Source organism: Urocitellus parryii, chromosome X (genome assembly GCF_045843805.1).
Source record: "Urocitellus parryii isolate mUroPar1 chromosome X, mUroPar1.hap1, whole genome shotgun sequence".
In the NCBI taxonomy this organism is placed as follows: domain Eukaryota; kingdom Metazoa; phylum Chordata; class Mammalia; order Rodentia; family Sciuridae; genus Urocitellus; species Urocitellus parryii.
The window spans coordinates 78,289,268-78,305,398 of record NC_135547.1 but is presented as its reverse complement, the minus strand read 5'-3'; the positions used below and the strand labels follow the sequence as shown (position 1 = coordinate 78,305,398).

The following is a 16,131-nucleotide window of genomic DNA, read 5'->3' as shown; positions in this document are numbered from 1 at the left end:
CACAGAGATGTGTACATTTTTAAGATAAGTTACAACTGGGCTCCATGGTAATAGCTGGCAGGGGGAGGAAAGAAAGGGGAGAAGAAGCTCTCCCCTTCTCAGGTGTTGTCCTTGAAGAGTTAACATGCCCAGAACAGTGAAAGAAAAAGCTGCTTTTATGTGAACTTCTGCAGACTGTGAACTTCTGAGCCCCTCCCCTTACATGCTGGGTATAAAATTCTGAAACTCCCTGAACTCTGGGTTCAGGGGATTGATTGATTATAGCAAAAGCTGTGCTCTCTGAACCTGGCTGTGGCTAAATAAAACTGTTCCCTGCTATCTTTGGTGCCTTGCCTCCTCTATCCCTACAACACCACTAAATCAGGAGGCTGAGACCTGAAGATTCCAAGTTGAAGGCCAGCCCAAGCAACTTAGGTAGGCCTTCCTCAACTTAGTGAGACCCTGTTTCAAAATAAAAGATAAAAAGCCCTGAGAATGGTACTGGGATTTGTGGCTCAGTGGTACAGAGCTTGCCTAGCACATGGGAGTATTGGGTTTGATCTCCAGCACCACATAAAAATAAACAAAATAAAGGTGTTAAAAAAGGACTGCAGGGTGGCTGGGAATATATCTCAGTTGGTAGAGTGCTTGCCTCACATGCACAAAGTCATGGGTTCAATCCCCAGCTAAAAAAATGGGCTGGGGATGTGGCTCAGTGATAGAACCCCCCTGGGTTCAATCCCCACTACAAACAACAACAAAAAGTTTTGTTGGGGGGCTGGGGATGTGGCTCAAGCAGTAGCGTGCTCGCCCAGGTTTGATCCTCAGCACCACATACAAACAAAGATGTTGTGTCTGCCGAAAACTAAAAAAAAAAATATTAAAAAAATTCTCTCTCTCTCTCTCTCTCTCTCTTTAAAAAAAAAAGTTTTGTTGCAGGAAATGGGTCTAAAATCCAACTACCTCCTCATCTCTTCTGTGGCATCTGCAAGGTTGGGTTTTGGAAGTAAACCGACAGGTATAGTTGTTCACCTGTTATGCTCAAATTCGGGACCCCCAAAAGACCACCAGAGACCCAAGATCGATGTAAGCAGCAAAGAGGTGTTTATTTCGAGCTAGCTCGGTCCTCCGCACTCACACAGCAACAGGTGAAGTTAAGAGGCCCAGAGCCCAGGTTTTGCAGCAGTTTTATACATTCTTTGGAGAAGGCAGGGACCCCACATACATCATAACATCTCCTAGCGAATCATCACACACTGCGGGAAAATCAAATAACAATTCTAAAACATGATTAGCACATTTACTGGCGGGAACAAGTTGGGTAGGAGGGATTGGTCACTACAAGAGAGGGATTCATTTAAACTGATTGGTTTAAACAGTGAGGATGTCGCAAGGGGAGTACATGCCAAACTGCAGGGCTTCTAGTTTTGATATTGGTCACCACACCTAGGTGGAAGCCATCCGGAATTTCAGATATGTGGTTATCTTGGCCTATCTGCGGCTTTTCCGGCTTTTCTGAGAACTGAACTGTTTCCACAGAGCTTTTCTGTAGATTTTTTCTTGACTTTAGGATTACAATAAGTCAGAGGTTAAGTTTCAGAGCAAACTAAGATCCCAAGCAGAATGAAATTGCTTAGGTCTTTCACACCATCTTCATCTGGAACTAGATATGCCTTTACATTTTAATAGGAATTTTTAACTGGGCATGGTATGGCACCTACCTGTAATCCCAGTGACTTGAGAGGCTGTTACAGAAGGATCCCAAATTCAAGACCAGCCTCAGCAACTCAGTGATACTTCAGCAACTTAATAAGACTCTCTCCAAATAAAGATAAATAAATAAATATAAAGGACTGAGGATGTAGCCCAGTGGTAAGTGCTCTTAGGTTAAATCCCCAATACCATAAGTAAATAAATAAATAAACTATCGATAGACATTTTAAGTCATTATGGACAATAATAGCTTATATATATATATATATATATATATATATATATATATATATATATATATATCACTAAGTGACAAGTACTTATGTAAGTGCTTTGTGTGTATTAACCCATTTACTCATAAAAATCAAATGAGTTTATAGTGTAGTCATCCCTAGTTTAGTAGACTCAGACACAGAAAGGTCATGTGACTTACACAAGGTCACAGCCAGCCAATTGAGAAGTCAGAATTTGACCCCAGGTGCCCAGCACAGTAGTGCATGCCTGTAATTTCAGCTGCTTGGGAGGCTGACGCAGGAGGATTTTGAGTTCAAAGCCAGCCTCAGCAAAAACTAGGTGCTAAGCAACTCAATGAGACCCTGTCTCTAAATAAAATAGAAAATAGGGCTGGAAATGTGGCACAGTGGTTGAGTGTCCTTGAGTTCAGTTCCTGGTACCCTGTACCCCCCCCCCCCCCAAAAAAAAAAAGCAATTTGACCCCATGCATTCTATTCGGGCTCCCAATGTTAAGCTGTAAAATGGCCAGTGCTTTTATATATTCTGCCATGAACTTTTTTCCCCACCTCTTTTGAGATTGGGTGTCACTCTGTTGCCTGGATTGAACTTGAACTCCTAGACTCAAGGAATTCTTCTGCCTTAGCCTCCTGAGTAGCTAGGACTACTTGTGAACACCCCCTGACACCTCTTATTGGAGTCAGATTCGCCATTTTAGGTTGTGAACCATTTTTATGTAGTTTTGATTTATGTCAGAATATTTATTGTGTGAAAGCCATTTTATTCAGGGACTCTCAGGTTGTTGGGACAATTGATGCAAGGAAGGCGGGAGATGGGAAGCAAACCTCAGATCAGCAAGCTTTTCTTTGTTTAATATTTAGCAGTGGAGTCAATTGGTGGAACCCTGGTGAGGCTCATTTTCCAGGTGACATTCCTATCGCCTTGCCCCCACCCTTCCCCTCCCTCCCCTTTGCCCCATCTAAAGTTCATCCATTCCTCTCATTCCGCACCCCCCATGGCCATTATGAGTCAGTATCCTCATATCAAAGAAAATATTCTGCCTTTGGTTTTGGTGTTTGGCTTGCTTCACTTAGCATAATATTCTCCAACTTCATTCATTTACTTGCAAATTCCATGATTTTGTTCTCTTTTAATGCTGAATAATGTTTCCTCTTTTTATTTCTTTTTTAATATTTTTAGTTGAAGATGGACACAATATCTTTATTTATTTATTTGTTTTTTTGTGTTGCTAAGGATGGAACCCAGGGCCTCACACGTGCGAGGCAAGTGTGAAAAGTGAAAAGTTAAGGCCATTTCTTAAAGGTTAAATCTATAAATTCCTTAATCTGGTATTATGTCCACAGTAAACTCGTAGAAGAGCAGTCAGAATATTTATGTGTGAAAGCCCCAAACTGGAAATTTTCCAGAAACTCATCAAAAGAAAATACATAAACAAACTGGTTTATTTATATAATGCAGCACTGCAGGGTGTGTGAGCTGGCATTTCGAGGGAGGGGTTGGGGAATGGGAGTGTGGAGAAATTGTCACTTCGTGGATTCTTGGGAGAGTGCAGTGCTTTGGGTTCAGCCTAGTCCCTTCTCTTTAACAGTCTTCCACTGACCCCCACCTAGCCGGTTTCTTCAGTGTGACAGAAAGGGCTAATTAGCTATCAGAGCACCCAGGGTGGTTGATTTGAGGGCAAGAAATAAAAATTGGGTAGGTGTTGTAAAAGTAATTTCTACTTTTTGGGGGGAGTACCAGTGATTGAACCCAGGAGTGTTTAATCACTGAGCCACATCCTCAACCCTTTCTATTTTTTATTTTGAATTTTGAGACACCATCTCACTAAGTTGCTTAAAGCATCCTCACTCAATTGTTGTAGTATGGGTCTTCTAGCCATTTCTCTGTTGAATTCTTATATGGATATAATCCTCACTGCCAGCAGGAAGCAAGTTGTCACCCTTTGCATCAGCAAAGGGGTCCAAAGCAGGGAGGTTCTGGATTGTGGGCATTCCATACTATTCAGGTGGAAATGGCCTGTGCCAGGCAGCTGGGGGAGAAGGGGGCGGGCGGGGCATCCGGAATCCAGGAGGCTGGAGGGCGAGGCTTGTGAGTTATCTGCAGCTGGCTCAGTGACTGGGTCTCTCTATAAAATTTTGATTTTGAGAATTTGTGGATTTTTAAATTTTTAGGTGGTGTTGAGGATTGAACCCAGGGCCTCACATATGCTAGGCATGTGCTCTACCACTTAGCCACAACCCCAGCCCTTATTTTATTTTTTATTTATTGGTTCTTTTTAAGTTGTACATTACTGAGTCCATTTTCATAAAATTATACATGCATGGAATATATCTTATTCTAATTAGGGACCCATTCTTGTGGATTTACGTGATGGTGGGATTCACTGTGGTGTATTCATGCATGTACAAAGGAAAGTTATGTTAGATTTTTTTCTACTGTCTTTCCTATTCCAAATTTGTGGATATTAACATTTTCTATTTTTTTCTTTTTTTACTTTTTTTTGTCTTTACCCTGGGCAGAGAGGGGGGGCCGAGGGGGAGCCGGAGGGGGCAGCCAGAGGGGGCAGAGGAGGCTCTGAGCCCCCGGCCCCGCCCTAGGCCCGCAGGGCGACCCCCCCGCAGGGACAATGTGACGCCCCCTCCCCCGCCATCCCCAGTGCGCAGGCTCCATCACTCGCTCTGGTCCTGCACTCCCCGCCGCTTCCGAGGCTGCTCGTAACCCTACTTCCAATCTATCCTGGGGAGGGGTGGAGGGCAGAGGGGAGGAAAGGGGGAGACAAGATTTTTCCATAGTCTTTTTTTTGGCGGGGGAATAGGAAGGTCACCCAGGGGGGTGCCCTGAAGGGGAAGTTATTGCTCAAATCTCAAGTTGACTGAGGGGTCCTGAGGAGAACACCCCCTTTCCTTCCTCCCTCCCACAACCCCTACCCTCCCCCTACCTCCCCCCCACAACAAACTCCAAGCAGGCATCCCCAGTTCCTCCTAGGGACAAACACCAGAGTGGGAGAGGAGAAGAGGAAATAAAGCTACTCAGGAGAGAGAATGGAAAAGCAGGGATACAGCACCCTTCTGCTGCTGGCTTGCTGTCCCTCCTGGCAGCTGGAGGCAGGAACTCTGAGCAGGATATTTTTAAAAAATATTTTATTTTTTTATTGTAGTTGGACACAATACCTTTATTTATTTATTTATTTATTTTTATTTTGAATTTTGAACCCAGGGCCTTGCATGTGCTAGGTGAGTGCTCTAACTCTGAGCCACAACCCCAACCTGGATCTTAACATTTTAAAAACAAGTGTATTATGATATTTACATACAGTATATTTGGAATCTAAATAAACTTATTTCTCAACAACAAGTGTTGGCGAGGATGTGGGGGAAAAGGTACACTCATACATTGCTGGTGGGACTGATATGCTCCAGTTTGAGACCCCCCAAAAGACCACCAGAGACCAAGATCGATGTAAGCAGCAAAGAGGCATTTATTGCAAGCTAGCTTGGTCACAACAACTGATGACGCTGAGAGACCCAAGCCCAGGGTTTGCAGCAGTTTTATACACTCTTTGGGGAAGGCAGGGACTTTACATACATCATAGCATCTCTTTGCAAATCATAAAACAACTCTAAAACATGATTAGCACATTCACTGGCAGGAACAAGTTGGGTAAGGGTGATTGTTTAGTACAAGAGGGGGATTCATTTGAACTGATTGGTTTAAGCCACGAGGGGAGTACTTGCTGAACTAAAAGGTTTCCAAACGTGTTATCAACCACCATAAACTACTGGGAGGGTCATCTGGAATCCCAAGTATTTTCCTTGTCTCATGCTGATTGGTGGATTTGCTATGGGTCCTCACTAGCCTGAGTCAGGGACACCTGGCGCCACAGATCTCTCAGCAGGTGGGGTGTGTGCCTAGCAGTGCTCTGTGGGTTTTTCTAAGGACCTGGGCCATGCCCCCTTCCTTGGACAGGCTTTGCTCTGAGGTAGAGGCTAGTTTCTCAAAAATGAAGTCACATCACTTTCTCAGGACTGAAAATTGGTGCAGCCAATTTGGAAAGCAGTATGGAGATTTCTTGGAAATCTGGGAATGAAACCACTATTTGACCCAGCTATCCCTTCCTTGGTCTATACCCAAAGGACTTGAAAACAGCATATACTGGGACACAGCCACATCAATGTTTAGAGCAGCACAATTCACAATAGCTAAACTGTGAAGCCAACCTAGATGTCCTTCAGTGGATGAATGGATAAAAAAATGTGGCATATATACACAGTGGAATTTTACTCAGCTTTAAAAAAGAACAAAATCTGGGCATTTGCAGATAAATGAATGGCGTTGGAAAAGATAATGCTAAGTGAAGTTAGCCCCTCCCAGAAAAACAAATGCCGAATGTTTTCTCTGATGTAAAGAGGCTGACTCCTAGTGGGGTAAGGAGGTAGAGCATGGGGGGATTAGATTAATTCTAGATAGGGAAGAGGGGTGGGAGGGGGCAGGGGATTAGCAAGGGCAGTGGATTGTGATGGACATATCATCCAAAGTACATGTATGAAGACTTGAATTTGGTGTCAACATACTTTATATACAAACAGAGATATGAAAAATTGTGGAATATATGTGTATTAAGAATTGTAATGCAAAAAACAAACCAAAATACATGTATAAAGGCAAAATAAATAAGATAAATAAAATGGGACAAGAGCAACTATTTGAAACTACTGTGATAATTACATAAAAGGGTAAATAAAAAAGTGTCTGGCAAATATGGAATATTCAATAACATATTTATTATAATAATGATTGAATCTAAGGTCTAAGCTATATTTTCTATGATTTCTCATTTCATATAATTATTTAATTTTAATTACAAAATAATGTACATCTTTTATAAAAATTGAAATGAAGAAAAAGGGGAAAATCCCTTGATCATCCCAATTTGAAATATTCTTTTCCATCAGCTATCTATCCACAAATAAATATTTATATATTTCTTTTTTTTTTAAAGAGAGAGAGAGAGAGAATTTTAATATTTATTTTTTTAGTTATCGGCGGACACAACATCTTTGTTTGTATGTGGTGCTGAGGATCGAACCCGGGCCGCACGCATGCCAGGCGAGCACGCTACCGCTTGAGCCACATCCCCAGCCCAATATATATTTCAACTTTATTTTTAAGTGGAGATCATGCTTCATTCATGAGTTCATGAATAACTTCATTCATACATATTTCTCTTTTCACTTAAGATAAATTTTAGACATCTGTCTTTATAAGTTCATATATGTCTTTTCTATACTTTTTAAAATTGAAACATAACTTATGCAGAAAATCACACAAGTTGTTAGTACATAGCTCAGTGAGTTCTCACAAAGTGAACCTGCTCAATTAAATATCACCCCAATTCTAAAAAGGAGTATTGTCTGCATTGTCAGAAGTCCTGTCAATCACCACTCATTTTTCTTTCTTTCACCAACAATAACCTCTGTTCTGATATTGAATATCTATGGTTAGTTTGTTGATTATTTGTGGAATCATACTGTATATATTTTTAGTGTCTAATTTTGCTCAATATTTGTCGGAGTCCAGCTCTGGCAGGGGGTCCCAAAGGGGGTGGAGAAACAACAGGGACACAAAAGTGAAGGTGCTGAATCCCAATCTTTACTTGTGAAGTTAATCATATATACTTTACATTTTGGCAGGCTCACAGTATTTTGTGATTACAAATCAGGAATCATTATTCAAAGAAACAAAATATTACATAGCTACAACTAGATAAGAAGAATGTATCTTGGCTTATGTATAAGCAAGCATTTTTACTTTCAGTTCTCGTTTTGCTTTGAACTGTTTCTGCTTAGTTAGCTTTTAATGATTGTTAGAAATGTCCCAGACTATTGGCCTATACCTTCACTATTCTTTCTTGACTTACTGACTAGAACCCCTGCCGTGGTTATGGCAAGTGGTTAACTTGAAAGGAGGGGCTATTAATTTTAATCAAACAAAAGTAAGAGCACCAAACCATTGTGCACAGGAACAAGAACAAGTTGTCCAGTACCAAGCACTAATCTGTCTTCTTAATATTAATTTTTCTTATCTACATTTTAATTTAATTTCTCAAAAAGTTCCTTGACTGTTTTTCCCACAGGGGGGTTTTCATTAAACATTAACAATTTATGCTCCACAGCTGAATCATTGCATTTAGAGCAAACAGATTTATTCTTTAGAAGTAGTTGCATTAATTGGGAAAGTCATGTTTTTTCCTTCATACTTAATGGTCATGAGAAGTTGCAACTATACTTATTAACAGGAATACAAAACAAACCAGCCCATTCCCAGAAACATACTGCGCTCCTCCAGAGGATGAACGCCTTGGGCCATCCACCTCAGTAGGGCCTTGCCTTTGTCTGAGTCAGGGGAGGGGCGCCGCAAATATTATGTTTGAGAGATAGCAACTATGCTACCTTTTATTTATTTTTCAGTGATTCAAATATTCTAGTAAATTAATATTTACAATTCAGTTCTTTCTACTACTGATGGCCATTTCCCTCCTAGTTTTTGGTTATTCTGAATTATGTTGCTATGAAAATCCATATGCCTTTTATATTAAAGGAAACTCATTTCTGTTGTGTATGCATCCAAGAATTCAATTGCTTTGACAGAAAGTACGAATGATAAACTTCAGTAAATATTTTAACTCCTTTCATTTTCTGAGTATGATTATTTCTTATTATTACTATTTGATATGATCACCTGTAGATTTTTAACTGTTATGCTTATTATATCTTTGGTTTTTATTTTCCAGATTATTGGTGAAGTTTGATATATCTACTGCCCATTTGATATCCTCTTTTGTGAAATGCGAGTTTGTATTTATTTCTCATATTTCTATTTAATTGTTTGCTTTTTCTTTGTTGGGCACAAGCTCTTTGTAAACTACATTAACTACAAATATCTTCATATATTCTCGAATTCTATAGATTTTCATGTCAATCTCTTAAGGGCAAGTTTTGATAAATACATTTTCTTAATTTTAGTGTGGGTCAATTTGTGAATTATTTCCTTTATGGTTATGAGTAGTGCTTTTTAAGTCAATCTTAAAATATCTTTGCTTTGGGGGTAGGAAAGAAGGTGGAATGAGATGGACATCATTACCCTAGGTACATGTATGAGTGCACATATGGTGCGATGCTACATTGTTTAGAATCAAAGAAATATAAAGTTGTGCTGCAATCATATACAACGAATCAACATGCATTCTGCTGTCATATATACCTAATTAAAATAAATAAATTTAAAAATTATTTATTTTATACATCTTTAAAATTTTTGTCTCTGTTGTACTAATATCTGTCTTATGCCAACAAAAGGAGCACACAAGTCACATAATGTATTACTTGTACTTATTATTTTTTTTTTTTGAGAGAGAGAATTTTTAATATTTATTTTTTAGTTATCGGCGGACACAACATCTTTGTTTGTATGTGGTGCTGAGGATCGAACCCGGGCCGCATGCATGCCAGGCGAGCGCACTACCGCTTGAGCCACATCCCCAGCCCTATTACTTGTACTTAAAAGAACATGTATTAACAAAGTATTTATTCAACCACCATCATAGTAAATATAGTTTATTGCATTCCAAGCTATTTGAACATGTCATTAAAATTTGATATGACGGGGCTGGGGATGTGGGGATGAGGTTCGATCCTCAGCACCACATACAAACAAAGATGTTGTGTCTGCTGAAAACTAAAAAATAAATATTAAAATTCTCTCTCTCTAAAAAAATTTGATATTACTCCAAAAGAAAGCATAAGGACAATAGCTCATATTTTAAATATTATCACATAAATATAGATGGAAAAGGGAAGAGTAGCTCTTTGAAAAACTTGAAATAACACCAAGTTAATTTTGTTGTTTAAAGTCAACACTCAAGGGTCTGGGATTGTGGCTCAGCGGTAGAGAACTCACCTAGCATGTGTGAGGCCCTGGGTTCGATCCTCAGCACCACATAACAAATAAATAAAATAAGGATATTGTGTCTAACGGCAATTAAAAAAATAAAGTCAACACTCAAACTGAACATTCGTTATCAATTTTGAGTGGTAGCATGCTGAAATTATAATATGATTAAATTTCATATGATAATTTGTACTCTAATTTCAAAAATTTAAAGCCACCTACAGTAAAAATATGTTTATTAGAATTATGTTATAAAAATATTACTTCAAATTAGAAGATTCATTACACTAAAAGGAAAGTCATAGCACAGATTAAAAAGAGAAGATAAAATTATCAAGGATATGATATTATTCATTTCTATAATAAAAACGTTTAATATATAAAATGCTTTTTTAATTCAACCAATGAGATTATGAACAGGTTAAAACAGTACCCATAATGTACACCTTTTTTTTTCTGTTTCTATAGCCCTAACCTAATTTCTGATATAATTTTCTCTTACTACAATGTGTATTCTTCAATGCTATTATAGCACTCTGCTAAATCACAGCTCTAATCATATCATCCCCATAATTAAAGCTTGCATCAGTGTCCCATACATTTTCAGTTAAGCCACTCCTTAAAAATAGTATTTAACATAATCCATACTTTGACACCAACTAACATCCCAATTGATATCCCTCAGTTCACTTTCACTCACTCTACATTTCAACAATAACTTTTGAGAATCTAACATGATTTAGGTACCAAGGTAGTTGTAAAATATTTTATTTTGAACCAGGCACATAGGTGTATGCCTGTAATCCCCAGTACTAGTAGGCTGAGACAGGAGAATTCCAAGTTCCTGCCAACCTCGGCAATTTACGAGACCTTTCCTCAAAATAAAAATGTCTGTAGATTCAGCTCAGTGGTAGAGCACATCTGGGTTAAATTCCCAGTCCTGAGCTAAAAAGAAAAACAAACAACAAAACCATCTCTGTTTCTTTGCCTCACAAAGTTTCCTTAGCCTCAGAATCTCTAGAGGGTGTATTTTCCCAGAGTTTGTGATTCCATAGGAATAGATACACATTTCTAAAAAGGTCTTAAGTGAATGCTCCAAGGCTGTACACTTGAGAATCATTTCTCTACCAGAAACCACAAAGGAAGCCGAATGGCCGAATGAGGCCCACTCACCTGTCTGTATGCTATCAAAAGGCATTTTGAATTATTTGTGAACATTTTAAAATTACAAAATTTTATTGGGGAATGATATTGTCCAAATTATATTGTTATAGTGTGTGCATGTATAAACATGCAATAACAAATCTCACCTTATGTACAACTAATACACTAAATAATATGGAAAAAGTAAAAATAAAATTGGAAAAATTTACACAAAAATGTAGATTTCTAGTTTGTTCCTGAATGTAAAAATCCTGCTCAAGCTAAACAGAGGCTACCTCCATGGAGACTTGCCAGACCAGGTTACCATAGCCTGAATTGACTCTTACTACACTCACTTAAAATCACTTGGTGGGGCTGGGGATGTGGCTCAAGCGGTAGCGCGCTTGCCTGGCATGCGTGCGGCCCGGGTTCGATCCTCAGCACCACATACCAACAAAGATGTTGTGTCTGCAGAGAACTAAAAAATAAATATTAAAAATTCTCTCTCTCTCTCTCCTCTCTCACTCTCTTAAAAAAAAAATCACTTGGCTTAGTGATTTCTGCTTGTTCACCCTTATCTATTATACATACATAAATGTATCAAAGGGAATATCTCCTTTATGTATATGTACAATGTACCAATCAAAAATAAAGGAGTAAAAGGAAGATCAGTAAGATAGAGGAGACAGAGTAGGGAGGGAGGAGGGGAGAAAAACATGGAGAGGAAAAATGGGGATTGAAATGAAATTCCTTGTATGTATGATTATGTCAAAAGAAAACCAGATGAGATGTATGAATATAATGTCCTTATTTAAAAAAAAAAGAAAAATTCTTCCTCAACAAAATACCAGCAAAAATAGAAACCCTTAAGTAAAACACATGATAAAAATTTAGCATGAATTTAGTATGTGTTCTTTAAAAATCAAGGTTTGGGGGCTGGCGTTGTGGTTCAGTGGTAAAGTGCTTGCCTAGCATGTATATGGTACTAGGATTGATTCTCAGCACCAAATATAAATAAATAAAATAAAGGTCCATTAACAACTAAATTTTTTTTTTTAAAAAATCAAGATTTTGTTTCTATAAATACTAAAATAGCAATGTTTACAAACAATAAAAGGCCAGGTGTGGTGATGTACATCTGTAATCCTAGCAGCTTGAGAGGCTGAGGCAGGAGGATCACAATTTCAAAGCTAGCATCAGCAATTTATTAAGGCTCTAAGCAACTTAGTGAGACCTTGTGACTAAGTGAAAAATATAAAAAGGAATGGGGATGGGGTTCAGTGATTAATTTTGCCCCTGAATTCAATACCTGGTACCAAAAACCAAAACAACATGCAAACAATAAAAGACTACAGGTTATATCATAAATTATAAACATATGATTTTTAAAGAATTTTTTTAGTTGTAGATGGACACAATACCTTTATTTTATCTATTTACTTATTTGTTTATTTATTTTATGTGGTGCTGAGGATCAAACCCAGTGCCTCACACATGCTAGGTGAGTGCTCTACCACTGAGCTACAACCCCAGCCCTAAACATATGATTTTTTGCTATTTTCATTCTATGCAAATTTTCATTCTGAATTTTACTGTGAATAGAACCGTATTCAGAATAAGAAATTTAAAATGAATTAGGATACAACTTTAAATCACACAAAGCATATAACAACTTCAGTGAGATATCTGGTGTCTCTTTGTAAGACAAAAGAGAGAAGGAGTATGGCACAATATGATTCCCTTGTTTAAATAACCAAACAATCTTTAAAAGAATTTTTAGTTGTTTATGTGGTGCTGAGGATTGAACCCAGGCCCTCATACATGCTAGGCAAGCACTCTGCCACTGAGCTACATCTCAAACCCAAAAAGGAATTTTAATGAAATGAAATAAATTTCTCTTATTTTTAAACCTGGAGAATATTTTAACATGTTTTTACTTCTGAAATACAATAAATTGGAGGGGGAAGGATACACAAAGAAAAACCAAGTATTGGTCCTTATTTTGCCATAGCTTTATTAATTCAAGTTAGTCATTATGTTTTCATTGGATCTCAGTTTCATTACCTCTAAATTTAAGAGGAGGGAAAAAGTGTTTTCCAAATATCTTCCATTTCTAAAATCTAATACTCCTTCAAAAGATGAAAACATAAAAAAGTGTCAGAGATAAAACTTTTTTTTTTTTTGGTACTGGAAACAAACTCAGGGCCTTGCACATGCTAGCAAGTACTCTACTAAAGAGCTACATCCCTGATCCCACAGAGAAACTTCTTTTTTTTCCTTTAACATTTATTTTTCAATTGTAATTGGACACAATACCTTTATTTATTTATTTATTTATCTATTTATTTTTATGTGGTGCTGAGGGTCAAACTCAGGGCCTTGCATGTGCTAAGTGAGCACTCTACTGCTGAGACACAATCCCAGAGATCCACATTGAAACTTCTTGTTATTAAGTGATATAAATTTTAAATTGGACTAGTTTTAAAACCATTTAACTAGCTTTCAAAGTTCTAACTAAAAAAGTTGAAGACAGAACTTGGAAAAAATTTGTGTTTGTGTACATATTTAATGATTGGGGTTGTGGCTCAGCGGTAGAGCATTTGCCTAGCCTGGGGTTGATCGTTAGCACCACATAAAAACAAATAAATAAATAAAATTTATTTATTGTATTGTGTCCAACTACAGATACACACACACATATTAATGTGTATAATTAAAATGTTTTAAAAAAATAAATAGAAGACCTTCAGTAAAGCCAACAATTTAATGTTTTAGAAAATAAACTGGGGGAAGATAATGAAAAATACTTCTGTTGTAGTCAGCTTTTACACCGCTGTGACCAAAAGACGTGACAAGAAAGTTTTACAGGAAGAAAATTGTATTTGGTCTCATGGTTTCAGAAGTCTTAGTCAGGGACGCTACCCGGCTAGCGTAGGGCGCAGGGAGGCGAGTTTGCCGGGGGCGGATCATGCTGCAGGCTCGCCTCTACGCTGTGGAGGACACGAGCGCCACCATCTGCGGTCACTCGTAGGTGCCTCCGCGCGACGAGGTCGCTGTCCTTAGCAGATCGGAGCGAGAGGGCGAAAGAGCCGTCCAGCAATTTCGATCAGGCACTGCTGGAATTCCTAGTGTGTCCTCTCTCCAAGAAGCCGCTCAGATATGAAGCCTCAACAAATGAATTGATTAATGAAGAATTGGGAATAGCCTATCCAATCATTGATGGGATTCCTAATATGATACCACAAGCAGCTAGGATGACACAGCAAAATAAGAAACAAGAAGAAACGGAGCAACACTAACTCATAATTTTTTAAAAACAATTAAATTTTCTTAATACTATATACCTTTTCAGACAAGGTGGCGGGTAGTAAGTGGGAAAGAAGAATGTTTCTGTCTCTGCCAACGTTGACTGTTCTGATTCCACTCATCTCTTTAGCAGGATTGTTCTACTCTGCCACTGTGGAAGAAAACTTCCCACAGGGCTGTACCAGTACTGCTAGCCTTTGCTTTTATAGTTTGCTCTTGCCGATGACCATACCAGTGTATGTGTTTTTTCACCTTTGGACTTGGATGGGTATTAAACTATTTAGACATAATTAGTGCAACCATAGCCTAGATGGTAAACCTATTGATGATAGGTATATATCTCTGAAAGCTCAATTAGATGCAAGTACTGGAGACCCATTTAGCTTGCAGGAAAGTTGCTTTGCCTTGCTTCTCTTGGGCTTAGGACTGTGGGAGGTATAAGCTGCATAAGCTTCTTGGTACTTTTGTTCTGCCCTTGTTTTTGAAGATTCTGACTTATAACTGCTGAATCAGAAGAAACATTTCAACAACATTTCTTGATGGAGATTAACACCCCTATTAATCTGAGGCCATTTCTTAGCTTATTAATGTAAAAATTCAATCATTTGGAATTTTATTTGTTTAACTTCAGCATCAGTGGTAAAGCCACAGCCATGTTAGAGATGACTCAGTTAATCCCAAAGAAGTTTTGGAAGAGTTTTTAGAGAAATGCATTTGAACTAGTGTGATATAAAACTGTATAATAAAATGGAAATTTCATGTACTTAAAAAAAAAAGAAGTCTTAGTCCATAGACAGCTGACTTGTAGAGATGGCAAAAGGTGCGATTTATGCAGTCGAGGGGGAGAAACTAAGAATGTCCACACACTTCTGCCCTACTCAATGCTTTATTCACTCAAATCATTCAATATAAATTCACTCTATAGGTTCTTAATCAAGAAAATGACAACCCTTACTGCTAGATACTGCAATAGACATAATCAATTCACAGCAAACAATTCTAGATTAATTCTAAGCACTGCAAACACACTTAATCATGACAGGCCCATGACAGACATTCCCTCTGCATGCTAAGCTCAAGTGTCAGATCAAAAGTCTTAAAGCCTTAGGCTTTAAGTCCAGCAGATGCACACTCACTCAGACTGTGGTGATCAGATCAGGAACTAAGGTAGGCTTCTCCAGGGATGGAGCTGGTTGAAGAGAGGGTCTTAGGGAGAAGCTGCAGCTCTCAAGATGTTGGCTGGCTGAATGTCTGTTCATTTGCTCCATTATTTATACCAGATTTTGGGGTTTTTGATCCCCCTTTCAATCCTTATCAGCTGCCACCGGATCTCTCAGTTCTGTCATTTACCCTGGGGTTAACATCTGGTCTGGTGGTCCCATCCTTATCTTTTCACCTTTCCCGCTTAAGGGGTGAGGACACCATGCCAAAGGCTTCACTCTGAGTTTGTCAGGGTGGGGAGAAGTGACTTGTTTGTGCCTGAGAGCCATACTGGAGGGTAGGTGTGCCTGGTGACACTGCAGTTTTCAAACTGGAGTTTTAAAAAGGAGTTGCTTAGGGGCTGGGGATGTGGCTCAAGCGGTAGCCTGGCATGCATGCGGCCCGGGTTGGATCCTCAGCACCACATACAATACAAAGATGTTGTGTCCACCGAGAACTAAAAAATAAATATTAAAAATTCTCTTTCTCTCTCTCTCTCTCCCCTCTCTTAAAAAAAAAAAAAGGAGTTGCTTAGGCTCAGGCCTAAGGCCATCCTCACTAGACTCCATTGTTTTGGACCAAAGTTGGTGG

General features: G+C 38.6%; 1 protein-coding gene and 1 pseudogene across 1 annotated transcript; both read left to right on the top strand.

Moving 5' to 3' along the window:
* The first annotated feature begins 3,955 nt into the window (after positions 1 to 3,955).
* On the top strand, positions 3,956 to 14,421 carry LOC144250688 (protein preY, mitochondrial pseudogene; annotated as a pseudogene).
* LOC144250831 (phosphatidylinositol N-acetylglucosaminyltransferase subunit Y-like) lies at positions 14,335 to 14,634 on the top strand. Its single transcript, XM_077794005.1, has one exon. It carries the CDS (start codon positions 14,419 to 14,421, stop codon positions 14,632 to 14,634), a length of 216 nt encoding a protein of 71 aa, XP_077650131.1. The 5' UTR covers positions 14,335 to 14,418.
* Positions 14,635 to 16,131: the final 1,497 nt, after the last annotated feature.